Consider the following 23,916-nt stretch of genomic DNA (forward strand, 5'->3'; position numbering starts at 1 on the left):
AGGTAGATATCCAGGTATTACCTAGAATATTTTGGGAAGTTCATATACTGGATATTACATGTGTAGAATATCGATAGTAAATAGTAAACAGTAAACATATTTAAAATCCAGACAGTAGATCTATGATATGTCTATACTTATTAATATCCATCTCGCCTAGCTAGCTGTGTTTTTTTATATGAAAGAGGATATTTAGGGGGTTTGGGGTAGAGGGGGTAGTAGCGGGGGAACGTAGATGATATGGAGAGAGAGAGAGATGAATTCATAGCTGCAATTATCATTATATATGCGATATATTGAAAACACTAAGATGAAGAAGTATTTGAGATAATTGCAATTGATCGAATACTAGGATGTCACATGATGAATACTCTCTTATATTCATACAAGTACCTAGTATATACTTCGCAAATATAAGTCTATATAATGTAGTTTATTAGTATATAGGCTATATTATTATATAGGCCACCCCTTTTTGTATACAAAATTCGTTTATATATAATTATACATTTTCTTTATTTAATAATATAATTTTATAAGATTTGAAAATTTGAAAATTTAATTATACAAATATTATAAAATTTGAAATATTTATTGGAAAATAGAATTATTATAATAATTATTATAGAAATAATATTTTTGTAACAAAAATCATAACAATTTCCATTTTCTTTATAAAATAATCGAAATTTTTATATAAATACTAAATTTATAAAAAACTTATTTTCTATTATTATCTTTTATTCTTTTTTTTTTTCAAAATAATAATCAATTATTAAAATAAGAATATTAAAAAGAATTGATTTTGATATGTTTTCAAATAACCCATATACTAATATAGCCTATATACTAATAAATTACATTATAACAAGTTTCCGACTAAAATATAAAGAAAATACCTACACCAGAGGTTTGTAGCATTGAAAAGATACCTAAATATATCAGTATCACTATCTATTCCAGATCGAATTTTCATACTCACGAAAGACCTCTCTCCCGTTTTATCTATAGCTATTTAATAGCTATTTAATAAATTCTATACTCGCTTGTTAGATGGATAAATTGTGCCTCCTTATCTATCTATCGTGTTATATCAGATCAGTAGAGACAAAGCAGAATATTAATAAATATGGAATATCGAAATTCTAGATTGTTATGTGTGTCGTGTTATGTTATGTTGTACTGCATTACGTTGCATTTCCATATACTTAGGTACTTACCCATCCATACCATATATATGTACACACCCTCTCGGCGTATCACTATGAAACATCCAAAAAAATCTAGAACCAATCTACAAACACAACATAACACAACATAACACATTACAACAGAAGAAATAAAGTCACACAGGTAAAATACAGATAGAGGTATCAACTAGGTAGCACAATAAGCATTTCCCGGGCAGGAGGGAAGGATTCGGATGGGTTGGTTGGTGAGTTACCTAATGCTTGATTTGATGTGATGTGATGTGTGTGATGTGAAACGATGAAGGGAAGGATTCGGATGGGTTGGTGAGTTAATGCTTGATGTGATGTGAAACGATGGAGGAAAGCTTGATTTATTTACAGATTATTTATTTATTTACTTATATATATATTTATATATTAGGGTGAGTTTGAGAGAGAGGGCAGGAGATGGATAAAGATAGATATGATAGACAGACAGTAGGTGGATGGGAAGTTTGGATGAGATTATTTTTAGATGGGTGATTGTTTGGTTTCAGTTATGCTATGCGATGCTATGTTATGTTATGCTATGCTACTATTAGATGTTTAGTGTTAATATATGGGTTGCTGCATGTAGTGGAAGTTTTGAAGGAGATGGAAGGGGTCGAGGTGGTTTGGAGTGATATATACTAAGTAGGTATGTAGAATTGAGAGAGGAAGAGAAGAGGAGAGAAGAGAAACGGAAGAGATGGAATGAAGGGGAATTGGTGATTGGTGATTGGGTTACATTTGTATGGAAGAGCGAATCGAACGAAGTGATTGAATATGAATGCTCCCATCCCAAATCATCAATTCTCCAATGTAGTAGTAATAAATTGTTAGTCAAAGTGTACTCAGACGACAGAAGAAGAGATTCGTCATCCATCATGACTTTTGGATGGGTGAGATGAAAAGAAGAGTGAAAAATGATTGGTTGATGGGTTGATGGGTTGATTCATAATGCGTTTCAAGAGATGGGGAGGGTTAGCACCATAGAGAAGGGAGAAGAGGGATTAGTGGTAAGTGGTAAGTGTGTAACGTTTTGATGTTGATCAGTGATGGATGAATGTGTTGAAAGGAGGGAATATGATTGATGAGTTTGAAGGGATGAATGTATTGAAAGATATGATGTGTATTGTATTGTATTGTATTGTATTGTATTGTATTGTATTGTATTGTATTGTATTGTATTGTATTGTATTGTATTGTATATATATATTGTTCGAGTATATATATTACAAGATCTTACACTGTGAGATTTTTATATAACAATGAAAAGTGTACTCGAGTATCAATAATTACCTAGTTACATACTTTCCTATAAAAAGGAGGAATAAATAAATAAATAAATAAATAAATAAATAAATAAATAAATAAATAAATAAATAAATAAATAAATAAATAAATAAATAAATAAATAAATAAATAAATAAATAAATAAATAAATAAATAAATAAATAAATAAATAAATAAATAAATAAATAAATAAATAAATAAATAAATAAATAAATAAATATCTTTACACAACTGGAGTACACCATCACCATATCTAAGGTTACCTATCGTAAGATTACATATAATACAAATGCATCAACCAATGATTATCCTTACCACTCGAGCCACTTCACCCCACAACGCCCATCTCCTTGGCCCTCTCGCCCTCCAGGGCTGCACCTGCACGTGCACGACTTTTCTTTTTCCCCTGACGCCAGGCGTTGATTATAACTTATATATATATATATATAGTTATATATAACTATGAGATATAAAATTATATGAAATAATTATATTAATATCTCACGCTCTGTGGGAGGAAGAGGAGAGAATTGAGAGATAATCTTAATCCAGGAGATCAACATGCCGTGGAGAATGAGGAATGAGGAAATTAAGAAGATAGATATGAAAATAAGATAAGTTAGATGAATCAATTAAGATGGATATGAAGGTACATGGATGTGAGGGTTTGGATGTGTTGGTTGGTGCGAGGGTGATTGTTTGTGTTTGTGTATATTATACAGAGGACTAGGTATATGAATGAATGTATGAGATCCGATCATGTTATAGGATATACGATTTCCGAGTATTATTTAATATATTAATATATTAATTTAATATATTAATTTAATATATTCAATAAATATACAGAGAAGCTTTACCCGGAAAGCATTCAACTCATTCAAAGAATTTCCTAGTATATCTGAATCGATAAGATATACCTAGTATATCTGAATCTTTCAAGTCACATTACACAATCAATCATATACCGACCGGTACTATGTCTCTTCACCTAATACGCCTTTTGAAATAGAAGATCACGAAGATCAATGGGAAGGGAAACAAGGGAATCGTCATTTCGTAATCTATCTGAAGCACACCCTCGACACCCTCGACACCCTCGACACCCTCGACACCTGAGAAAAAACAAATCACTCCGACGGTGAATGGTAATGATTTCTCAAACAATCCAGAAGAACCTCTTTTCATACCATTCAATAATAAGTATAGAGAGTAGAGAGTAGAGTAGAAAATGAAAATAGAAAAGGTCAACAATAATCGAAGAAACCCTTCAATTGACGAGGTCTCCAGACCAAACTTCACTTCAATGCTTCCAGGAAACCCCCTTGATATTAAACTCGAATATCATATTCCCTTCATCTGTCTGTATCCACTTCTTTAAACGCTTCCCCCTCTTGCCTACTCTGTAAGTTACCTGGAGCTAAAAGTCCCATCATTTTTACTGTTAGTTAGTTAATCTTTTATCAATTTACTATTCCCTTTCTTTCTTTTCTGCTTTCTCTCTGGTCTTCTCTCGTCTCGTCTCTTCAATCCATCATTCATCATCCATCATCCATCATCCATCATCCATCATCCATCATCCATCATCCATCATCCACCCTACATGATTGAAAAACTAGATCAATTTCTTGGTGGAGAAGAAACATTCTACTTCTCCATCTTCAATCTCTATCAACAATAATCGAAAATCATCCTCATCCTCATCCTCATCCTCATCCTCAAATCAATTCAAATCAAATGAATTGATAGTCGTCATATCGCCCGTGCTTACTACGTCTTTCCCTTCACCACCACATATCAAATTTCACGTCGATCCCAAATCACGAAATGGTTATGATCTAAACCTTTCAGGAGATTTTAGAGAGAGAAATTATACTCAATTCATTCATTCATTTCTAGAGTACCATCATATCGTATCGATCGTATCTCTCTCACTCTCTCTTCTCCTTTATATCCATCCCATCCCATCCCATCCCATCCCATCCCATCCCTTCTCCACTTAATTGCATCTGTCAACGCGGCACCTTTCACACTAGAAAGTACCAGGAAAGAACCAACGAACGAATATCCACCAATTCAAGATTATCACTCTTGACTCTTGACTCTTTACTCTTCTCGCAATCATCTTACGCACTTCACACCTCACTCACGCCACACTGGATATTATTATCCTTCACATTCTTTTCTTTTCTTTTCTTTTCCTTTTTTCCATCGTGTAACCTTCAACACTTTCTCAAACGTCTTTATCTTTTTCACGCCATCCTTTCCAACTTGAGTTAGTTTTTTCATCCGAATTCTAGGCTACCCGATCCTCTCGCAAACCGCCATCCATCTTATAGCTTCGGCTCATCGCCAAATTTCCAAGCTATCCACTCACACTCAGGGTCCAGATTCAATTTCTATACTTTTTCCTTTTCCCTTCTCTCAACCAATTCTCTCACAATCATATATCCTCATTGAAGAATGCCATCTTCACCCATTCTAATGACGTACCCTGGCCCTCCTAGAAGACCTGGAGGTTTCCTACGATATATCATGGGCGCAATAGGAGTCCTCCTCCTGGTCTTTTACTTTAAAAGTTCATCAGAATCGTCATCTTTCACATGTGTAACCCCCACAGTACCTGATACTCCAACATCAAAAGTATCGTCCACACCATACCCGGGATCTCTTTCCAATAACGAATTACCCATTGCCAAACCGAAGCAAGAACATCCCATCGATACTTTAATCGCCAACGCAGAAAAGACTTTTGATGAATTATTGCAAAAAGAAAGTCACGATCTGAATGCCGCCGCAGCAGAATATCGCAAACGAAGAGGGAGACATCCACCTCCAGGATTTGACGCATGGTTTAAATTTGCCCAGGAAAATAACGCCGTCATGGTGGAGGATTTCTTTGATCAAATCTATCATGATTTAGGTCCATATTGGGGAGTGACTCCAGCGAGAATGAGAACACAGGCTAGAGATGCTGGCATGGTGATAAGTATTCGAAATGGTAATGCAACGGCTGATAGTGACTGGTTCTGGACACAAATTTGGTTGCAATTGATTGGAACCATACAAAAAGATTTACCAGATATGGATATTCCACTCAATGCCATGGATGAACCAAGAATGGTGGCTCAATGGGAATTGATTAATGAGAATATGGAAGTTGAGAGAGCTACCAGGCAACTTGCAGATATCAATGTGGTATCTCAGGATTATGGAAGTTTGCCTGCTCCAAGACGTGCTGGAAGTGGGGAACCAGACGCACCGGTAAGAGAATGGGAAACCTCAGGTATGTTCAGAAAGTGATAGATTTCGTGGGTGGTTGATTGACTTTATTAGGTCCCTACTGGAAAATTGCTGCCAGAGGTTGTCATCCGGATAGTCTTGCACGTCGAGCTGAAGTGATGGCCGACTTTTCGAAAACACCTGCTATTTCTATGGCTCATTCTTCTTTACATACTTATAAAGGTTATGTTTCGAATCATAGTCTCTCGGCCGACTTTTGTCATCAACCAGATTTACAATCTCTTCATGGAATGATGATTAATCCTCTCTCAATTTCTTCCACTCAAGAGTTATACCCTCTTTTCGGGGGTTCCAAACTTCCAACGAACAACGAAATTTTATTACCGGCACCAATGTATTGGGTGAAAGAGGAGAGATTTACAGGTGGTGAAGATCATGGAGTTCCTTGGTATCAAAAATTAAACAAGGCCATTTGGAGAGGTGTTGCTACCGGAGGACGAAACAAAGAAGATAATTGGAAAGGATTTCAACGACATCGCTTCGTCTCCATGACAAATCACACATCAGTATCTCGAGCCGAGTCTTGGGAAACTATTCCTCCAAATTTCGCCCTTCCAACTTCGATCTACAATATCGGTGCACAACAAGAAAATCGTTTGGGGGATTGGGTAAATGAATGGTCTGATACAGCATTCATCGAATTGATGTGTAATGAAAATCGAAAAGATGGGACATGTCCTTACACAGATCCATATTTCTCGATCAAGGAAGGACGAAAAATGAGTGAACAATTCAAGAATAAGTATATTCCTGACATTGATGGCAATTCCTTCTCCGGAAGATATCGAGGTTTCTTACTTTCTTCGAGTTTACCAATCAAAGCAACTATTTTCCGCGAATGGCACGATTCACGACTGATTGCTTGGAAGCATTTTGTACCAATGGATAATAGATTTATGGATTTCTATGGTATCATGCAATATTTCTTAGGTTATGAAGGAGAGAACTTTAGAATTGAAGGACATGATAAGGAAGCGGAGAGAATCGCAATGGCAGGACAAGAGTGGGCGAACAAAGTGTTGAGGAGAGAGGATATGCAGATATATGTGTTGAGGTTATTGTTGGAGTACGCACGCGTCTCTAATGATAATAGAACAAATTTGGGATTTGTGAAAGATCTCTTGTGATGGGACTTTTTTGAGAAGAGGAGTGAGGAAAGGTGGTCGAGGAGAGGTGGGGACGTTTCTTCGATTCTTTTTTTTTCTTTTTTTTGCTTTATGGGATAGGGCTTTCATTCTTTTCGGCTGGAAGAATGACTGGCATAGGGAATTGCATGCGTATCGCATGTAAAACAGCGTTTTTGAGGAATCCAAAGCGGGTGGCGAATGGTGTAATGGAAATGACTCAAACAATGAGTCGGGGCGTTTTTTGGTATTGAAAATTTGGGAATTTTGAAGAGAATGGGCTTTTAGACCAGGAAAGATTAAGACGGTTGATAGAGAGAAAGAAGAAAAGGACGAAACAGAGATAAAGGGTGTGTGTGTGTGTGTTGATTTTCGAGCGATGATTATCTTTTTGTGATGAGCGAAAATAGGCGAAAACTAAGGAGGAAATGAGTACGGTACTTGTAGTGATTATACCCATAGATTAGATAGAAAGAATCTCGATGATGAGATGAGATGAGATGAAATGGATTAGCTTCAAAGTTTAGATGTATGGAAATTCTTTGTAATTTTGAGAATTGATGAGCGAATAAACTAATTTGTACGTAAATATCGCGTAGCTCTTGTCTTGTGCCTTGTATGATTGGGAGAATGGATAACAGGCGAGGGAAAGTTTATTAGTTGGTAAACGAAGACTCATAATTGAAATAATGATTCTTGATATAGTTACCTACCTACCTACCTACCTACTTACCCACCTATTTACCCACGCACCCCTTACCTTATTGTATTTATATAACAAAACTATATATATATATATATGTTCCCACAAACTTTTAGTTCTAATTGACTGCCTAGGCAAGTGGTTTAGATGAGATAATATAATAATAAGAGAGAGCACACGAGCCTACTATACTCTACTCTGCTCTAGTCGAATCGGCTCAACTCCACTCAAATGATATCAACAAAAGCACTGTGTTTCACTCACAAGTTCTCATAAATGGAAAGATAGGTAGATAGTTAATCATCTGCATTTCATTGAGTTTTGTTGAACTTCATTTCGTTGAATTTCATACCATTTCATTCCTTCCTTCCCCTTCTCTCCTTCCCTCTCTCATTCGAGTATGAGCACGAGTACTGTCAACCTTTCGCATCCTCAATCAACCCACCCTCACATCCGCATCCACATCCGCATCCACGTCAAACGCCAAACGCCATGCGCCGCGCTGTGCTACATACATACAAAATGCATACATACGTACACCCAAGAAAGATATCACGAGAGCCGAAAACGCCATTCTGTCTGCTTGCCTGCCCGTTTAGACCATTTCTTTGATATATCCCTCATGAGTCTATATTTCCTTTCCCATTCCTATCCCTGTTCGCCTTTTCCATTCACCTACGCCTATACTCCTTCCTATCTTCATTCAACTCCCTTGCCCTAAGCCACTACGTTTTTTCCTCGAATTTATCAAGCCCCTTATTCCCTTCACTTTCCCCTCTCTCCTCTAACCCTTCCCCTCTCCATCTCCTCTTGCAATTCCTTATTCTCCCTATCCTTTTCCCTCAATCTCTGCGCCGCACTCGTACGATCCAATTTCCTCGCTTCTCTTTCTGCCTTCAACTTATACTCCAATTCCTGTAATCTAACTTGCCAGCGCAAATCAGGTTTATATTCCTCGTCTCTTGGCTCACCTGTACTGCTTTCAACTCGCGTCAACGTGTTTGACCGCGTTGGCGTGTTCATCTCTCCATTCGCTTGAGATTGCGATCGAGAATTTGAAGCTGCAGAGGAGTGACGTGTCATGGTCGAGGATCTGGATAGAGAGTTATCGATGCGACGACGAGGTCCAGTGGGAATAGATGGTGACGGCGAAGTAGAAGTTTCGTAAGCCCCAGATCTGTCATTGGCAGCCTTTAAACTTGAAAGTTCCGTTTTCAAAGACCTATTCAAGTCCTTCAACTTGACCACTTCCGCCCTACTATCCATACTACTAAATGGCACTGCACTCCTTGCCATCGTTTCCAACCTGTCCAATTTCTTCGTCTGCATCTCAAATCGATTTTCAAGGGTCGAGTATTCTTTCCACAATCTTCTATCTAGATCCTTGACCCTTCCTCTGAAGTCACCAACTAATGTTTCGATTGTTTTGACTGCTGCTAACAAGTTCTTTGAGAAACCTGGGAACATGGTAGAAACAGCCTCGAGAGATGGAAGTGCACGACCATTAATGAGGGAATTATTATGAGACCAATCTGTACCACAAAGACTTGAAAGTCTACCCCATAAACCTAGGAGCAAGTTATTTCTCTCCGTAAGTTGTTCTTTGAAGTTGTTTTCTAGTTGTGCTATTTTTCTCCTATCTTGTTGACGTGAAGTTTCGAGTTCTAGAACACGAGATTCTTGTTGTGAGAGAGTGCGAGTTGTGTGAGAGGATGTCTTTTGGGATGTTTCGTATTGATTTTTGGTGAGACGATGAGTTTGTCGTTCTTTGTCTAGCATATCGGCCAGTTTGCGAGACTCAAGAGCGTGAGACTCCAAGAGGTCATCACGTTGTTTGATCATACGTTCCTTTTCGGCGAGAGAAGCTTTGGTAGAGTCTAAATCTCGAATGGTATTTTCGAGTTCACGTTGAAGTTTTGCGATGGACTGTAGAAATTAGCTTAGAACCCACGAAAGAATGAGATGAGGTAAACTTACATTCAATAGACTTGACCTGGTACCGTTCAGATCACCAAGAGCTTCCCTGAGATTACTCTCAAGTTCCATAAGCCTCTGCTTCCACTCTGCAGCCTCCACTTCTCTTGAAGTAAGATTCTTTCGTAATCTTCTAGCTTCATCCTTAGCGGTCGTTGCTTCACGATTAAGATCATTGACAAATTGTTGAACTTCTTGCTTTTCTTGACTAGCAACAATTTCTCTTTGATGTCTTTCCTCATGGAGACGTTCATCAAGTTCTCTAGAACGTTCTTGCTCTTCATGAAGTGCATTCTCCAAGTTTCGAATAGCGGCCTCGAGATCCCCAATCTTGATCTTATCTCCATCCTGTTCTTCCCGGAGAAATGCAATTTCATTTTGACTCGATTCTTGCTGCACATTCAATCGATTGACCTTTTCGTTAGATTCGACATAATTCTTCTCGATTTCCTCAAGTTCTCTATTGGCTTCATCCAATTCTCTTTCAAGATCTTGAATCTTTTTAGATTTTCTTTCGTGATCATCCTCAAGCCTAACAACTATATCACTCATCTCTCTCATCTCATTCTGCAACGCATTGAAGTTCTCTTTCTCATCAGCGACCTCAGCTGAAAGACGTTCAATCTCAGCATTAGCTTCTTCTTGTTCCGCAGCAAAACCATCAAGCTCCTCTTGTGCTTCTTTACGTAAAGATTCGAACATCAGTTCTGCTTCCTCTTGACCTTGAAGTGCTTCATCTCGGTCTGCTTGCATGGTGAGTAAATCATTCTCGGCAACATCCAAGGCTTCTTGCAATTCTTGAGCTAGACCTTCGGCTTCCTTCTTGTGCTCCACGGCAGTCTCAAAATCTTCCATACAAGACTCGAGTTCACGTTGTAAGTCTTGATTGTGTATCTTGAGGCTGTTGATTCTGTCTCGAAGTTCGGCTTGCTTATTTTCAAAATCTTCCCGTTCAGCCTCATTCATACTCGTCTGTCTGGTACCCGCACTAGTCCTGGATGATGATCGTTCGTGTGCTCGTGATGCTGATCGTTCAAATATGCTCTCGCCGGCCACCGATGTACCACCTCTTCTTTGGCCAAGCTTTAACTCCTCGATTTCTTGATAAAGGCGTTCTTTCTCGCGGTTTCTTGAAGTCAGCATTGATGTCTGTGCTCCAACTTCTCGTCTTAGCTCTGCATTTTCATGTCGAAGCTGTTCATTGTCCCGTTTGATCTCCTCGGCTAACGTGCTTGCTGAGCTATATGTACCATTCCTGTCATCTGTCATGCGATCAGACATATTAGAATTAGATCTCGAAGGCGATCCGACACGTCTCTTTGTGATGTTGTAAATATTGGTCGTGTGACTCAATCCTTGTCCTCCGGTGGCCGTCTCTGATTTCAGTCGGAAAATCTCTTCTCGAAGAGCTTTTATCTCATCATCGCTTTGCTCTCTGCGGGCAGTTTCTTGCTCAAGGAGATCTTTCCAGACATCCATTTCTTCACGTGTTTCAATATCTTGACCTCGCCTTTCACCCATTGTACGAACCAAATCTGTAAGATTTCTCTTCTCGTTTTCTCGAGCAAGACTTTCATTCCTCAACCTCTCAATTTCCGTCACATATTCTTCAACCTTCTCTCGTAAGTAAAGAAGCTCCTCCTCCCGTTCAAAAGCACCTTCTTGATACCACTTCTGACTTCCTTCTGTAGATGTACCTGATCGAGCTGTAGATGGTCGGTCTTCGTCATCTTTAAGTTGTTTCTCAAGGTCTTTTACCTTTTTACGAAGAGCTTTGTTATCTCTTTGCATGACGGCTAGACCTGTCTTCAGCTCAACATTCTCGGATATCATTTCCTTCACACCTTCCTCAGAAAGCTTGTCTAATCGATCACTGAGAAACATAACTTTCAATTTCAAGTCAAAATTCTCCTTAGATAGTCTTTCGATCGTGCTGCTCTGTTCCTTCAAAGTTAAATTCTTACCAGTTCTTTGGCCCAGAGCGGATGCTGCAAAGCTTGCCGACTTGCTGGGTGTATGTACGCCATGCTTCGTACGAAAGTCTTTGGCCATTGATTCGGGCACTTGGACATTGCGAACGTGGCGTGCAATGATTGTATCAGTAGGTGGGTCCATGGGTCGACTAGATGCACGAGGTGTTTCTGGAGCAGAATTTGTCTGGTTTTCACTCCTCCCGCGCGTTGAATCTTCTTCAGCCAGTGTCGCCAGTGGTCCATCCACTCTTCCAAATGAATCACCACCTTCGTCAATACCAGATGCCATACTTCCCAGGCTTATAGTCCTAGATAAAGTCATACTTCCACTTCTAGATAACCCCCCGGAAGGAAGTGCGCCGCCGGATTGCAAAGCATAATCTGCACCAACTGTCACATCGCTTCGATCGTCTTGATTTTCAGAATTTGTTATAGAAGAGGACACCGAAGATCGCTGACTTGAATGTCGACTGGTAAGAAATTTGGGTCTAGTTGTATTGCGTGTTGAAAGTGCGGCCCCTGGAGTCGTACCGGCATCGACTGTTAAATGTTTGTTTGTACTCCTAGCCGGTGATTCGTGGGGTAGGCTTGAGCTATCATTCACCGATTGAACAAATGCACGTAAATTTTGGCGCGATCTTGTGGGTGTGGCTTCCATGTCCTCTTCCTCATCTGATTGTTGCTGTGATTGAGAGGTAGATTGTGCTGCTGTTTCGGAATTCTCTCCCATGCTTGCCATTGACATGGCTCGTGATATGGTTCTTGCAGCGGCAGCGGCTGTTGGGGAGGACGAAAGAGTTTCGAGGTTAGAAGTCGTGTTTCCAATTTGTTCCGAATCATCGTGTTCTCCTTGCACAGAATATCGAGGGGCAGGGCCTGGAGTCTTGTATGCACCATCTGGTGTGGGAGGTGAAGAGGGTGTCGGAGAACCATGGCCCCTATTTTCATTAATTGCAAATGTCTTCCTCTTAGGAGTTTGTGTTTCCATTGCGGGGGACTTTTCATCATTCCGACCCGCATCAAATAAATATGTATCATCGGCACCAGCCTTGCCATTTTTACCAATTGGTGAAACACTCGGGAGGAAACTTGACTCGACATTATCCAAGTGTTGTTCCATTGCCTTTGCATCCACGGCACTCAGCAGACCTTCACTTCGATTATCTCCATTGTCGCTATGTGCATAAAGTACACTGCTATCAGTGGGAGGAGACAAAGTAGGTAGATTCCTATGGTCGTAAGATTCCGTTCGATTATTCTGCTCGAAAGCTTGTGAGTTTAAAGATATCGAATCGTCATTATCACTTCTATCTGCCACCAAGTCGCCAATATTATGAAATGTGAAAGCTTCGTTTTCCGAATCCTGTCGTGCAGTTCGTGGCCGTGAATCAGTTTCCGACATTGTTGACAAACTCGACATTGTGTAATCGTCTCCCTCCGCCATCTTGCCTTGCAGATAGTCCAACGCGTCGCATTCGCCGTATATTTATCTGTACTTGGTCGCAGGTTTCGTATGCTATGCTATATGCTGTGTTTATTTTTTCGTCAGGAGTAATGCGCTCGACCGTAGTGGATAAATTGAACTGGCTGAAATGATGATAGCAGCAAGGAACAAACAAGTCTAGGGAGTTGGTGAGGCAATGAGAAATTGATCGTATGATTTGTATAGCATGTTCTCGTTGCCGCAATATTCAAAGAATATCAATCAAGAGGTTTTCAATATTCACTTTTTGCTCCGCCGTGAGTTTTTTCAAGAATTGACGTGCATGCATATAAAATCGTTATTCGTTGTCAACAAGAAAGTTTATCAATGTCTACCTAGTATCGGTAAGTCTAGAAAACATTCGGTTCATTGTTACCGGGGTCAGTTTTTGTCGGGGCGACCAACAATGTTTCAAAGCTGCACGGACTATCAAACATCTACCCAAACACTACTCAAGCTCGCGTGGGCTAGAACTCAAAACATTTCACCCCACCACATCACAAACATTTTCTCTCAATACACTGCAAGGACTGACCAGGTATCAGGTATCAATTCAATCAACGTAATATTGACAGATAATGGAGAGGTTCTTGAATTTGCAGTCGTATAGATGTTTATGCTGTTTGGTCTGTTTGTCTGATGGAAGAAGTCTTGTAGTTGAGATCTGTAGTTGAGATCTGTAGTTGAGATCTGTAGTTTTAGTCTCTTGTTCACAATGGCATCAAAGGGATGTGGTGCGGACAGATCATTATTTCAACTCGAATCTTAGCCTTATCAACGAGAAGGAAAGTTTCTCCTTTTGCCTTTTCACTTTAGCCAAGTGTATTTTTATCGACTCATTAGAATGAAGTCATTCTATCGTCTCATTCAAAATCCTCCTGAATGCTTGTCTCACTTGCTTGTAAGGCTCTCGCTACCATTTTATCGGGACGTCTTCTGTATCAGTCGAACATTTGTCTATGTTTAGAGGCTATCATTCCCCTGAAGCTCTCATCATCTGTTGGAGAATATTATGCGGCTGGATTTTCAGTCATTCCAAAATCAATTTTAACACTACCAATGGCAGTTACAGTTAGCTTATCGCTCGATGCTGGGTATCGAATTAGCCAGTCGCGTCTCTATTCTAAAACCCAATGGTCGCAATCAGCAATCACACTCTACAATCTATTCCAAACCTCAATAGAGCGCATGTACAAGCAATTGATAGTATCACAATTCATCACCAAAATTCTCAATTTGGACAAAATGATAGTAGCCATAACCGACACTTCTGAAGAGCTTTATCTTGTTCGATCCTCGCGAGTTGTTCACTCATTTCACTTGCAAAGTTGCTTTGCATCGTTAGATTTAACTGTGATTTAGCCAAAACTCTAGGCTCTGCCAACAATGCATGCAAAGTGGTGATATGACCGCAGATTTTGGGGAAGGGGGTGTCTTTGAGATCAATGATTCCCACAGTCACACATCTGTAATGACTTCATTCCCTTCTCAATTACTGTGATTTAGACTCGCATCAAGAGCTGCCATTTCAAGACCCAAATAAGTATTAGATCAAGAATCTTACCGTGTATGGAGCCGGACCAAGTCGGATGACAAGGGCAGATTTATCCATATTTATGCTCGGAGGCTATAGATTATCAGATGTTTGTTTCGTAGCTTCACAATCGCAGTATTACTTGCGAAACACGCCCTGATCTCTTAGGTCATCTCCTAAGTTCACAAAGTATCATCTACCTAGGCACACAGCCGAAAGCCACATTTCATGGGTATCACAAACGGCACGTGTAAGTGTTTTCAATGTGGGGTGTTCCAATTCCAAGCTTCAAGCTTCAAGCTGAGCTGGCTGACTGCCTAGAGAATAAAGACTCAGCAGTCACTTTAATTCATCCTGACACACAGTACACTAACAACAAATTTGTATTCATGAGCATGGCTTCTCATACTTCGAGTTTTCAGACACAATCCTTGTACTTGGAGAAACTCTCGGAACTCGCGAAAGAAGACCTTAGGTACAAATCAGCAATCAATAAAATATGATTGGCACGCAAGCTGAGTTGAAAACTATACAGATATTCCGCACTCGACTACGAAATTCGGAGCACCGGAAGTGATTCTTCCGATGGTGGCTGGGCTATCATCAATGACACAAGTTCTGATGCAGGCGTTCTTTCTCAATCTAGCAATTTCACCTTCGATACTGAACATTCCAGATCATTGTTCTATAGCAAACTCAAGACCATTACACCTGAGATACGTATGAGAGTGATTTTCTTCCTGACGTGTAATCTTTTTGGCTTCAACGGAAATACAAAAGAGTCTCACCGACCTCAAATACTAAAGCCTGCCACAGTTGAGATTCTTGGAAGTTTGTATAAGGTCTTACCCTCTTTCTTTTATCATGTGATAAATCCAAAAAGGGGCTACCAAAAAGACAGTTTCCAATAGGTCGCGGGTGGCGGACTTGACGGAGTTGAACAATATTCAAAACTTGAATTTGAATATGCTACAGAGTTCCAAAACCCCTGTTGCATGATATACTGCACAAAAGATGCGACTTTGAATACCGGTTTGTTGAGATTCAATATGAGACATTTTTCAAAACTGACACACCATAGTGGTGATCTACTATCACAAACTTCTCTTTCGTAGTGTGGATAAAGACAAAGAAACTCCTAAGAAAGCCGAAGAATTTTTGCACGCAATCACGCGATTCTGGGATGGAATGACCAACTCGGAAGTCGAATCCGCGGCGCAAAACCCTTTGGAGCTCTTGGTGCCAGTAATTAAAGACATGGAGGACTAATTTTCTCGAGATATTGAATACATGAACTGGAGTCTTCAATCATGGATCTCTGATCACGAATTCAATTTATCCGCTGTATCCCGAGCTCAGCGGGACGACACTTTGTTGAAGGCCTGGCATAATGGTCGCGGGTCTCTGGAAAGTTTTGAGAAAATCACTTCAAGGATTGAGGACTACCAGGACCAAATGATAGCTCAGGGTGTGATTGAGTATGGTCATAATGGCAATCAAAAAATCAAGAACATGTTACGGCAACATAGAAAGTCATTACAAGAGGCCTATCGATTAGAACAATATGTCCGTGACACCTTACAAATGAAAGTTGGAAATCTTTCCTTGAAGGAATCCAGGAAGTCTCTGGAGAAGGCAAATTCACTTGGGAGGCTATCGATCCTTGCCTTCGTATTTCTCCCTGTCTCTTTGGTAACATCATTTTTCGGTATGAACATCAGTGAGATGACTGGCAATGGTGCTCCATGGAAAATATTTCTCATCGTTGCTGCTATTTTATGTAGCCTGGGAGTTGTTCTCTTCCTTTGGATATTCAGGAAATCTCCAGGGGTCTTGAAATTTCTTTTTGCTTGCTCATATCCACCCGTTTGGATTCTCGACTGGATCAATGAGAAGACATTCGGTCATACTGGTTTGTGGTTCTGGTGCCGTAAACACCTTGGTAAACTCTAGTCAGTGGGACAGATTTTTTATGGCACAAACTCGACGAACAATGGATTACAATGTTTTGGATTATTTCCTTCACCCCAAAAACTGAGAAATATTGCAGTACACAGTTATTAGCACAATTTTAAAGAACCTTGAGATTCTCCGGTCTCCACAAGAACGGGAGGTGATACCGCGACTGGGGTTGGTATTTTGTTTCTGACTGTGGTGATTTCTCGAATACATGAAGACGTTTACCATGTAATTCTCGCTCGCGACTCAACACCTCGATACGCATATCGAACCAACTTATTCAAGCTTCATAGATTCTGGATACGACCTTCGAGCATTCTGGAAGAGGGGCAAGTTTTTCCTCGCGATAAACCGGCCAACGCTTATTCATTTGTGAAGAGTCTCAGTCTCGCACGTCTCTGATTTGATTATGACTTCATTGTCTCACAACAACTGTCAATACTTCTTGGCTTGGAGTGTTCTCAGCTCCGCAGTAATAATGCATCTTTAACAAGTGGTTATGAGTGAAGGCATCAAATGATCATCGCGACCCCCAAAATAACAATCATATACTTGTGCACAAGAAAAGAAAGTCACCTATATTTCCAACCTCCCCAACAGTTTCAATTTACTTTTGTATATTCGCAAAGACAATTCTAAGACCATTCTCGCGTTTTCTTTCAATCGGTTCAAGACTCTCACGACACGTACAAGAAACCGCTTCTCTCGAACTACTAAAGCACCCTCCTCTTACCACCCTTCTAATTTTGGCATCCGCATCTGCATTTTCCCGCCCATCATCTTCTCGATAAAGAAATGAAAAAGAAGATATACTTACATCTTCACCCAACAATGAGCTACACCATTCCCATACATTCACCACCATATCGAAACATCCGAATGGAGAAATATGCTTAGGAAATAAACCAACGAAACATCCCTCGTTAATGGTAAATCTTTCTAATTTACATAACTTGCGTTCCATTCTGTGCCCCATGAATAGGTCGATTCTGTTTCATTGCCAGATTCCTGAGAACCTCTAGCGGCAATTTCCCATTCCGGCTCAGTGGGTAAACGGACTTCCCCATCGAGAGTAATCTTCCCAGATGCTTGCCAGCGTCCTGTAACCTGGTACAACATGCGCGCGTATCGTACCAGGTAAGATCTGTAGCTGGTAAATTATCTTTAGAGGGGCATTAATCATCAGGACTATTCCGATTCCGTCCCGTCTCTTTGATGAAAATCGCCTATTCTCGATTCACAACTGGGAAAATGCCAATACAGTGCGAGAAAATGGTGATAGAATGGGGAAGTGATGAATTTGGGTAGGTAGAAGAACCAATTGTGAATATATTTGAAGGAATGGTAGTGAGGGATGGTAAATGTCGAGGATCTCCAAGTAGAGAAATTGTACGACCGGCTTTTAGTCTTTGGGTGATGGGCAATGTGCCTTCTTTGATGCACGCTAGTAGGTGATTGGGAACTTGCTCTTACAGTGGACTGGCCGAAGAGATAAAATCTGAAACTAGTAGCTCGCCTAGTTGTGCATTTGCTCCAGAACCTGCAACCAGCCCTTCAAGAGATTTAAGTAGCACCGGACTTCCTATATCTCTAAGGCGTACTAACCAACTACGAATAATCGGTTCTGCCAAAAAAGAATTCTGATTAAATAGATCAATAGCTACTTGTGTGTCCTCTTCAACAAGCTGGCGAGCTAGTAAGTGTTGTATTGGTTTCGAGAAGACCGCTGGATTCTTAATCCTCAATCTACACGAAAGTGGAGTTTGAATGCTCTGCTCCGCTTCCTGGATTGAATGCTCCAATGCCTCTCGTGTGATTCTTATATCATTATAGTTTTCAGGAAGCACAACGTGGAGCCACTCATCCAATAAATCCTCTGCTTTTGCTCCATAAAGAGTGATCTCTAACGCGAGCGCAAAATATGCTAGTAGACTTGCTGCTTCACCGATTCCAATCTCGATGTATACAAAATTGTATTCGATATTGGTGCTGGTGATACTGCGCATAAGCATGCGTCTCTTGACTTGAGAAAGTGGTATTGTATCATGTCTTGTTAATTCGGAGCCTAAAATCCAATTTTTCACGATGCTTATTTCTCCGAGAAGGAGTAGTTTTATAGATGCCTGTTCGTGGTGCTGGATTAGATGCACCATAGATCTTAAAAGCTGGGGCCCTTCTTCTCCAAGAGACTCGATAGAATCAAGAATGATCAACAGACACACCGGTTTTCTACTATCCTTGCAGTCCTCAATAAGTTGAGGTAGCGTTTTCAGAAGCAATATTGAGAATTGAGAGATGCTAGAGATTGGAAAGTAGCAAGGTATCACATCGGTACCTGCAAAACCCCAAGACTCTTTCCGAACATCACTTGACCCATTTCTCACAATAAACCCACCTCCAATTGATTTTGTAGTAGTAGTCGCTAGACGAAAAGCAAGATGTTTTGCGAAAGTCGTTTTGCCGCTCCCACTGGGCCCGACTAGTAGCAGGAACTGATTATTACTTACGATTTCGAGTGCTGAGAAGTAAATTGAAGAATCTTTTTCGAGTTCATTATTCTCTTTTCGGAGCTCCTTGCTGGATTCATCGTCAAATGTATGGCTTGTAAGAAGAGGGATATATCCAGTCGAGAGAGGGATAGTGTCACCGGATGGAGAGATCAAAAGGGGTAAAGAACCGAATTTTGACGCTGTGGCGATATATTCTTCTAAGTTACTGATTTCGGAGCGTTTCTTTTGATTCTGACTTACTCAATACTATTTAAACCCCTGATATAGCAAATAATTCATAACAACTACCAGATTCGATCAGAAGTAGTGTTCGCAATTGGAATCCAAGTAGGGTGATGTGATTTACGTATCATGACAACGACGCGTGACCAGTTGAAAGGCTCATAACCTATCGACTAAACAAGGCGAGGAACAATCTTACTATGCCTCCAAGCGATGGGGTAGCCTGAAAGTATATGTAGCATGGGCTGTTCGGTACCGGGATTGTCATTGTAAGCAACGGAGAGTGGGATTCAACCTTACATAAGCGTAATTGGCCCATGAGGATAATGCTAGTCATGCAGAACTTACCCCTCGAAGTTCCGCTAACATTCTCGATTATATACTTGACGAGCCGGACAAAAAGCTGATATTCATCATACTTAAGTGATCTACCGACCGCGTGAAAAAGGAATAGCTGCATTGTCTATCAGTGAAGAGGGTTTCGGGGGTCTTATCAATTAGTAGAAATGGTGATGGTGAAAAAGTTTTACAAGAATGGACTACTTATGCATAATGGCCATTAGATTTGTATCATATTCAGGAGATCCGGAAACTATTGGGATTTTTGAACAAAGGTAGTCCGCTAATGTTTGGTATCAAGTAAGGAAACTTTGACTTCAGAACCCATCTCATCGATATGCATCAATTAAATATTTCATCGATCACTTTGGTCTTCACAAAGGCTTGGGAACATTGTTGTGTGATATCAATTCATTAAATCTCGTGATGACCCATAACCCAGTCCATTCCATTCCTTCCATAGCCCCATCCAATCATAACCATGGTATAACATCAATCAGCCCTAACCTCCCATTATGCATTATGGACATCGTAATCTAGCTGGAGAACTTGGGGTTGACTTGGGATCTGCATGCGGGGTAATGTTAGTGAGATTCATAACGTATAGAAGGTGATGCAAGAATAGAGGAGATATAAGAAAACGTACCCAGTCTGCTTCTCGTACAACCCTCTGGCACCGTCGGTGATCTTCTCATTTTGATCGCGGCTCAAAGAGTGGCCGGACTTCTTCTCGATGAAGTCGAGTGCTGCATATATTATTAGCATGATATTCGCAGATTATCGATTGTACACTGCAAAATGTGAAGTACATCGAAAGCATAAAGAAAGAGGGGATGAGAGAGGGGTAAACGAACCCTTATCGCCATAATCCTCCTTTCCGGCACCACCGGCAGCTTGGTTGGTGTTACCAGTGCTTCCTGAGCTTCCTGATCCACTCTTGAGGGCACCTTTGACGAAATCCATTATGAAGTTGATTTGGGTGAGTGGTTGTTTGAAAGGTTGTGTAGTTGCTTGAGTGTTGATTGAGTGTGAAGTTGTAGTTAGTGTTGATGGAAAGAAGTCGAGCCAAGTCGTAAATGAGGGGACTTATATACCCTTCGGCATACCAAAGACGCCATTATTTACTAGTGCATTAACGGCTTATGTGCCTTGATTCTTTCCGTTCTTTGAACTGAAGCTTGGTTTCGCCGTTTCGTCGTTGCTGAGCATATTTACGAATCCGGTTTAGAGGGGTAACATGGGACTGAATGGAACGTTCTGGTTGGGTAGTTTTTCTGAGGGTTAATGATGCATGTGGGGTGAAAGTAATGACGCACGCCAAGATATTACGTTCATCTAGGGGACAAGACTTTGGCACGTTCCTGATTAATAAGCCCAAAGCATTGATGATATATTCATTTCTGATCGAAGTGATGACCTGAGTGCTTCAATTGCTTCGCCAGGATCACCAGTTCCCTTTCTGAATAGGACATCAACAATATTTCTCACCAAAAAAGAGTTGCTGAGACTGTAGTTAGGATTATTGGAACGGTGATCGATTCTAGACCAGAAGTCAAAGATATCCGATCTGCTGTCTCTAGCTACACCAATACCTGTAAGATGATGGCAGATTCATGAGACAGCCCTTGTTACTTATCTAATATTCAGCCGCCTTCCTAGCTTGCGTATTTTCTGTTTTAAAGACTTCGAATTCGCTACTTCAGGCACTATAAACTCGTTTCGACCTATGTTTGACTCGACAGACGCAACTTGCAACGCTTGAAGCCGATCTTCAACTTCCCTAGAGCGTTTCGAGGAAGGCCCTTGGAGAATAGCGTATCCAGATAATGCTCGGTTATACTGACGAGGCTATGTCGTGGTGTAACCTTCTTATTGACCACTCACATAGCGAAGGCAGACAGAGCGCAAATGAAACGTCATTCTATGGAAACTTGTCCGATAAAAGCTCGATCATAATTTATCTATTCCTTATCATTGACATACTGACTTTTATGAAATCAAAAAGCATTAAGACATCATAAATAGAGGCAAGAAAATGTAATGTGTTACCTACAAAGACAGTCGGAATCGCCGAAAAAGTAAATGGGACAGTTTCGCATAGATCACTATCTATTTCTTCCAAAAAACGTCGGAAAGCGGGACTGCCCGGAAAATCCACATCTAGCCACAAACGCTGCCGCGGCAAGCAGAGAGGTTCTCCTCGCCCGAACCCGGATTTTGATGAATGGGTTCGTCGGTAGCGTTAACACTTATGTATAAACTCAGGAACGTCGTTCTGAACTAGAAAACATCGATATGAAAAGATTCAATTTTGAATGAAATTGGACAGATCTTGTAAATATATTCTGTGACCTCTGTGAGGTTTAGACATGGCGAATTTGATCCATCTTGAAAAGCTTTCGTCATGGCGTGAGATTCACCGGGTCAAATGATTAGGTTCGACTCACAGAAGAAGGGTGGAGTAAGATCATGAGAATACGGAGCTTTTCATGGTAATTGTCAACTCAGTTATGCTTCTGATACCAATGAATCTGTTATCACTACTGTTGACCCATCTACATGCCACGATATTCCAGTATAGAACTACCGCAGCCCGTTATTAACCCATCCATTGAGTACTGTTTATCATCACCGATATGTAGCTGTCAATCCAATATTGGCTCTTATCCGCAGTGAAAAACAAAACTCTGTCAGTCAAAATACGTCTCGTATTACGTCCTCAAAATGTATCATCTCCATCTTGCCTTATTAGCCGCATCATACGCACGCTCATTGTGATTCGCCCACTCCTGTAGAATCGCACTCTCACAAAGTGTGTCTTCCTCCGAGACCTTTCGCCCAGTAAATTCCACGGTTCCTGGATCTCCATCGCGTGTGGACCCCATACACTTGACTCTTTTACCGCCACGCGGAAATGTCATTGTGTAACAGCGAATCAGAGCCGAGTTGAATGATGTTCTGACAATCTTTGCCTCTCCATCGATAGAGTCTTGTACTATCCGCAGTCCATGGATCGGATTTCTGAGTAAGAAGATATTCGTTTCGACCGGCAGCGTTGCTTTCACGAGAAAACCGGATTATACCCTTGAATTCACCGAGGTCGAAACGGCCAAAGACTTGCTGGCCACGTCTGTATGGTGCAGAGAACATGTCGAGGGTGTATGGTTGCGATTGACCGTAGTTCGAAGACATAGCTTTACATTCCAGCTCCCAGTGTCCGGTGATATCCCAGGGTCCATCGTTAAGTTCCCCGGCGGAATCATCGACATTGTTGTCGCATTCTTCAGAACCTTTATCTGCCTCGGCACCATCTTCCTCAGAGCTATTTTCTCCGTCATCATCTTCTCTCTCGTCATTGCCTTCTTCCTCGTTATCTTCCACAGATTCTTCCACAGAATCTTCATCTTCTTCCTGATCAACCTCTTCCACGTGTCGAGCCTGCCGAGCTTGGTGCACTGGCTCCTCATTTTCACGATCCTTCTTGCGATAAGCCCTCATCATTTTCTGAATACCTTGCTTGACCATGGTATTCGGTTGGACGTCATTAGAATTGACCAGACGTTGCTTGAGGGCCTCAATATCGTTTCCTCTCGGTGAAAAGCCTCGAAATGCGAGTTGAGCCTTCCAGAACTCAACAGGTCTGTTGCGATTATCATCCCCAAGATATAGCTGCATGAACTTGTGTCCAAAAGAAGTAACGTTCTCGCCGTCGTAGAGGTATTCGAGGTTATTGATGATTGTTCTAAGGACTTTCCGACCCTCTGGATCATGACTTGCTTCCATGTTGATTTGGGGATGAGTATCAAAATGCACGCTGATGGTGCTCGAAATAATGTTTCTCGAGACGCTTAAAGGGTATAAGAGCGCGCGCGTCCTCAGATTCTCGGAGATTTTGTGTGTTTAACTCCCCAATTCGATCGATTTTGTGAATACCTCTAACTCACCGTCAACGAAGTGAACGACCCAGCAAATTATTATGGTGCATGTCTTATGAGGACGATGTAGAGATTTCCACCACGAGACCAGACAAGAAATTGAGATCGAAAGCCCCACAAAAAAGAGTGAATTATTCGATTTGAGAATATCTTCAAGATTCCCCTCCGAGTTTGGAGATTCTTCTGGTCCCCGTGCCAGTATTAGCAGTTCCATTTCCTTGAATGGGTGGCTTTAAGGTATAAAGCTCGACTTCCATTTCCGTTATATGCTTTGAACGATGAAATAATCCTCGGGTTCGTTTAATCCTTTCTTGCAATCCTTTAAGTATAAAAGTAAAGACATGATAGTCAGA

At 40.7% G+C, this 23,916-nt stretch overlaps 7 protein-coding genes across 7 annotated transcripts; 3 read left to right on the forward strand and 4 right to left on the reverse strand.

The window, feature by feature from the left end:
- Window positions 1–4,967: 4,967 nt before the first annotated feature.
- EAE97_005607 (uncharacterized protein) lies at window positions 4,968–6,934 on the forward strand (the record flags this gene model as incomplete). The annotated part of the gene is made up of 2 exons (XM_038876119.1): window positions 4,968–5,790; window positions 5,841–6,934. 2 exons carry the CDS (start codon window positions 4,968–4,970, stop codon window positions 6,932–6,934), a joined length of 1,917 nt encoding a protein of 638 aa, XP_038733456.1.
- A 1,014-nt stretch (window positions 6,935–7,948) lies between these two features.
- EAE97_005608 (uncharacterized protein) lies at window positions 7,949–13,342 on the reverse strand. Its single transcript, XM_038876120.1, has 2 exons — window positions 9,612–13,342; window positions 7,949–9,560 (listed from the first exon to the last, which is right to left on the reverse strand). Exons 1-2 carry the CDS (start codon window positions 13,023–13,025, stop codon window positions 8,400–8,402), a joined length of 4,575 nt encoding a protein of 1,524 aa, XP_038733457.1. The 5' UTR covers window positions 13,026–13,342; the 3' UTR covers window positions 7,949–8,399.
- A 1,519-nt stretch (window positions 13,343–14,861) lies between these two features.
- EAE97_005609 (uncharacterized protein) lies at window positions 14,862–15,867 on the forward strand (the record flags this gene model as incomplete). Its single annotated transcript, XM_038876121.1, has 4 exons — window positions 14,862–15,073; window positions 15,134–15,440; window positions 15,510–15,630; window positions 15,680–15,867. 4 exons carry the CDS (start codon window positions 14,862–14,864, stop codon window positions 15,865–15,867), a joined length of 828 nt encoding a protein of 275 aa, XP_038733458.1.
- Window positions 15,868–15,888: 21 nt separating this feature from the next.
- EAE97_005610 (uncharacterized protein) lies at window positions 15,889–16,551 on the forward strand (the record flags this gene model as incomplete). The annotated part of the gene is made up of 1 exon (XM_038876122.1): window positions 15,889–16,551. One exon carries the CDS (start codon window positions 15,889–15,891, stop codon window positions 16,549–16,551), a length of 663 nt encoding a protein of 220 aa, XP_038733459.1.
- Window positions 16,552–17,496: 945 nt separating this feature from the next.
- On the reverse strand, window positions 17,497–19,658 carry EAE97_005611 (uncharacterized protein; the record flags this gene model as incomplete). The annotated part of the gene is made up of 3 exons (XM_038876123.1): window positions 17,497–17,701; window positions 18,031–19,298; window positions 19,638–19,658. 3 exons carry the CDS (start codon window positions 19,656–19,658, stop codon window positions 17,497–17,499), a joined length of 1,494 nt encoding a protein of 497 aa, XP_038733460.1.
- Window positions 19,659–20,164: 506 nt separating this feature from the next.
- Window positions 20,165–20,591, reverse strand: EAE97_005612 (uncharacterized protein; the record flags this gene model as incomplete). The annotated part of the gene is made up of 3 exons (XM_038876124.1): window positions 20,165–20,195; window positions 20,275–20,374; window positions 20,483–20,591. 3 exons carry the CDS (start codon window positions 20,589–20,591, stop codon window positions 20,165–20,167), a joined length of 240 nt encoding a protein of 79 aa, XP_038733461.1.
- A 1,935-nt stretch (window positions 20,592–22,526) lies between these two features.
- Window positions 22,527–23,411, reverse strand: EAE97_005613 (uncharacterized protein; the record flags this gene model as incomplete). The annotated part of the gene is made up of 1 exon (XM_038876125.1): window positions 22,527–23,411. One exon carries the CDS (start codon window positions 23,409–23,411, stop codon window positions 22,527–22,529), a length of 885 nt encoding a protein of 294 aa, XP_038733462.1.
- Window positions 23,412–23,916: the final 505 nt, after the last annotated feature.

The sequence above is a fragment of the Botrytis byssoidea genome, assembly GCF_014898295.1.
Source record: "Botrytis byssoidea strain MUCL 94 chromosome Unknown BBYS_009, whole genome shotgun sequence".
NCBI classification, from domain to species: domain Eukaryota; kingdom Fungi; phylum Ascomycota; class Leotiomycetes; order Helotiales; family Sclerotiniaceae; genus Botrytis; species Botrytis byssoidea.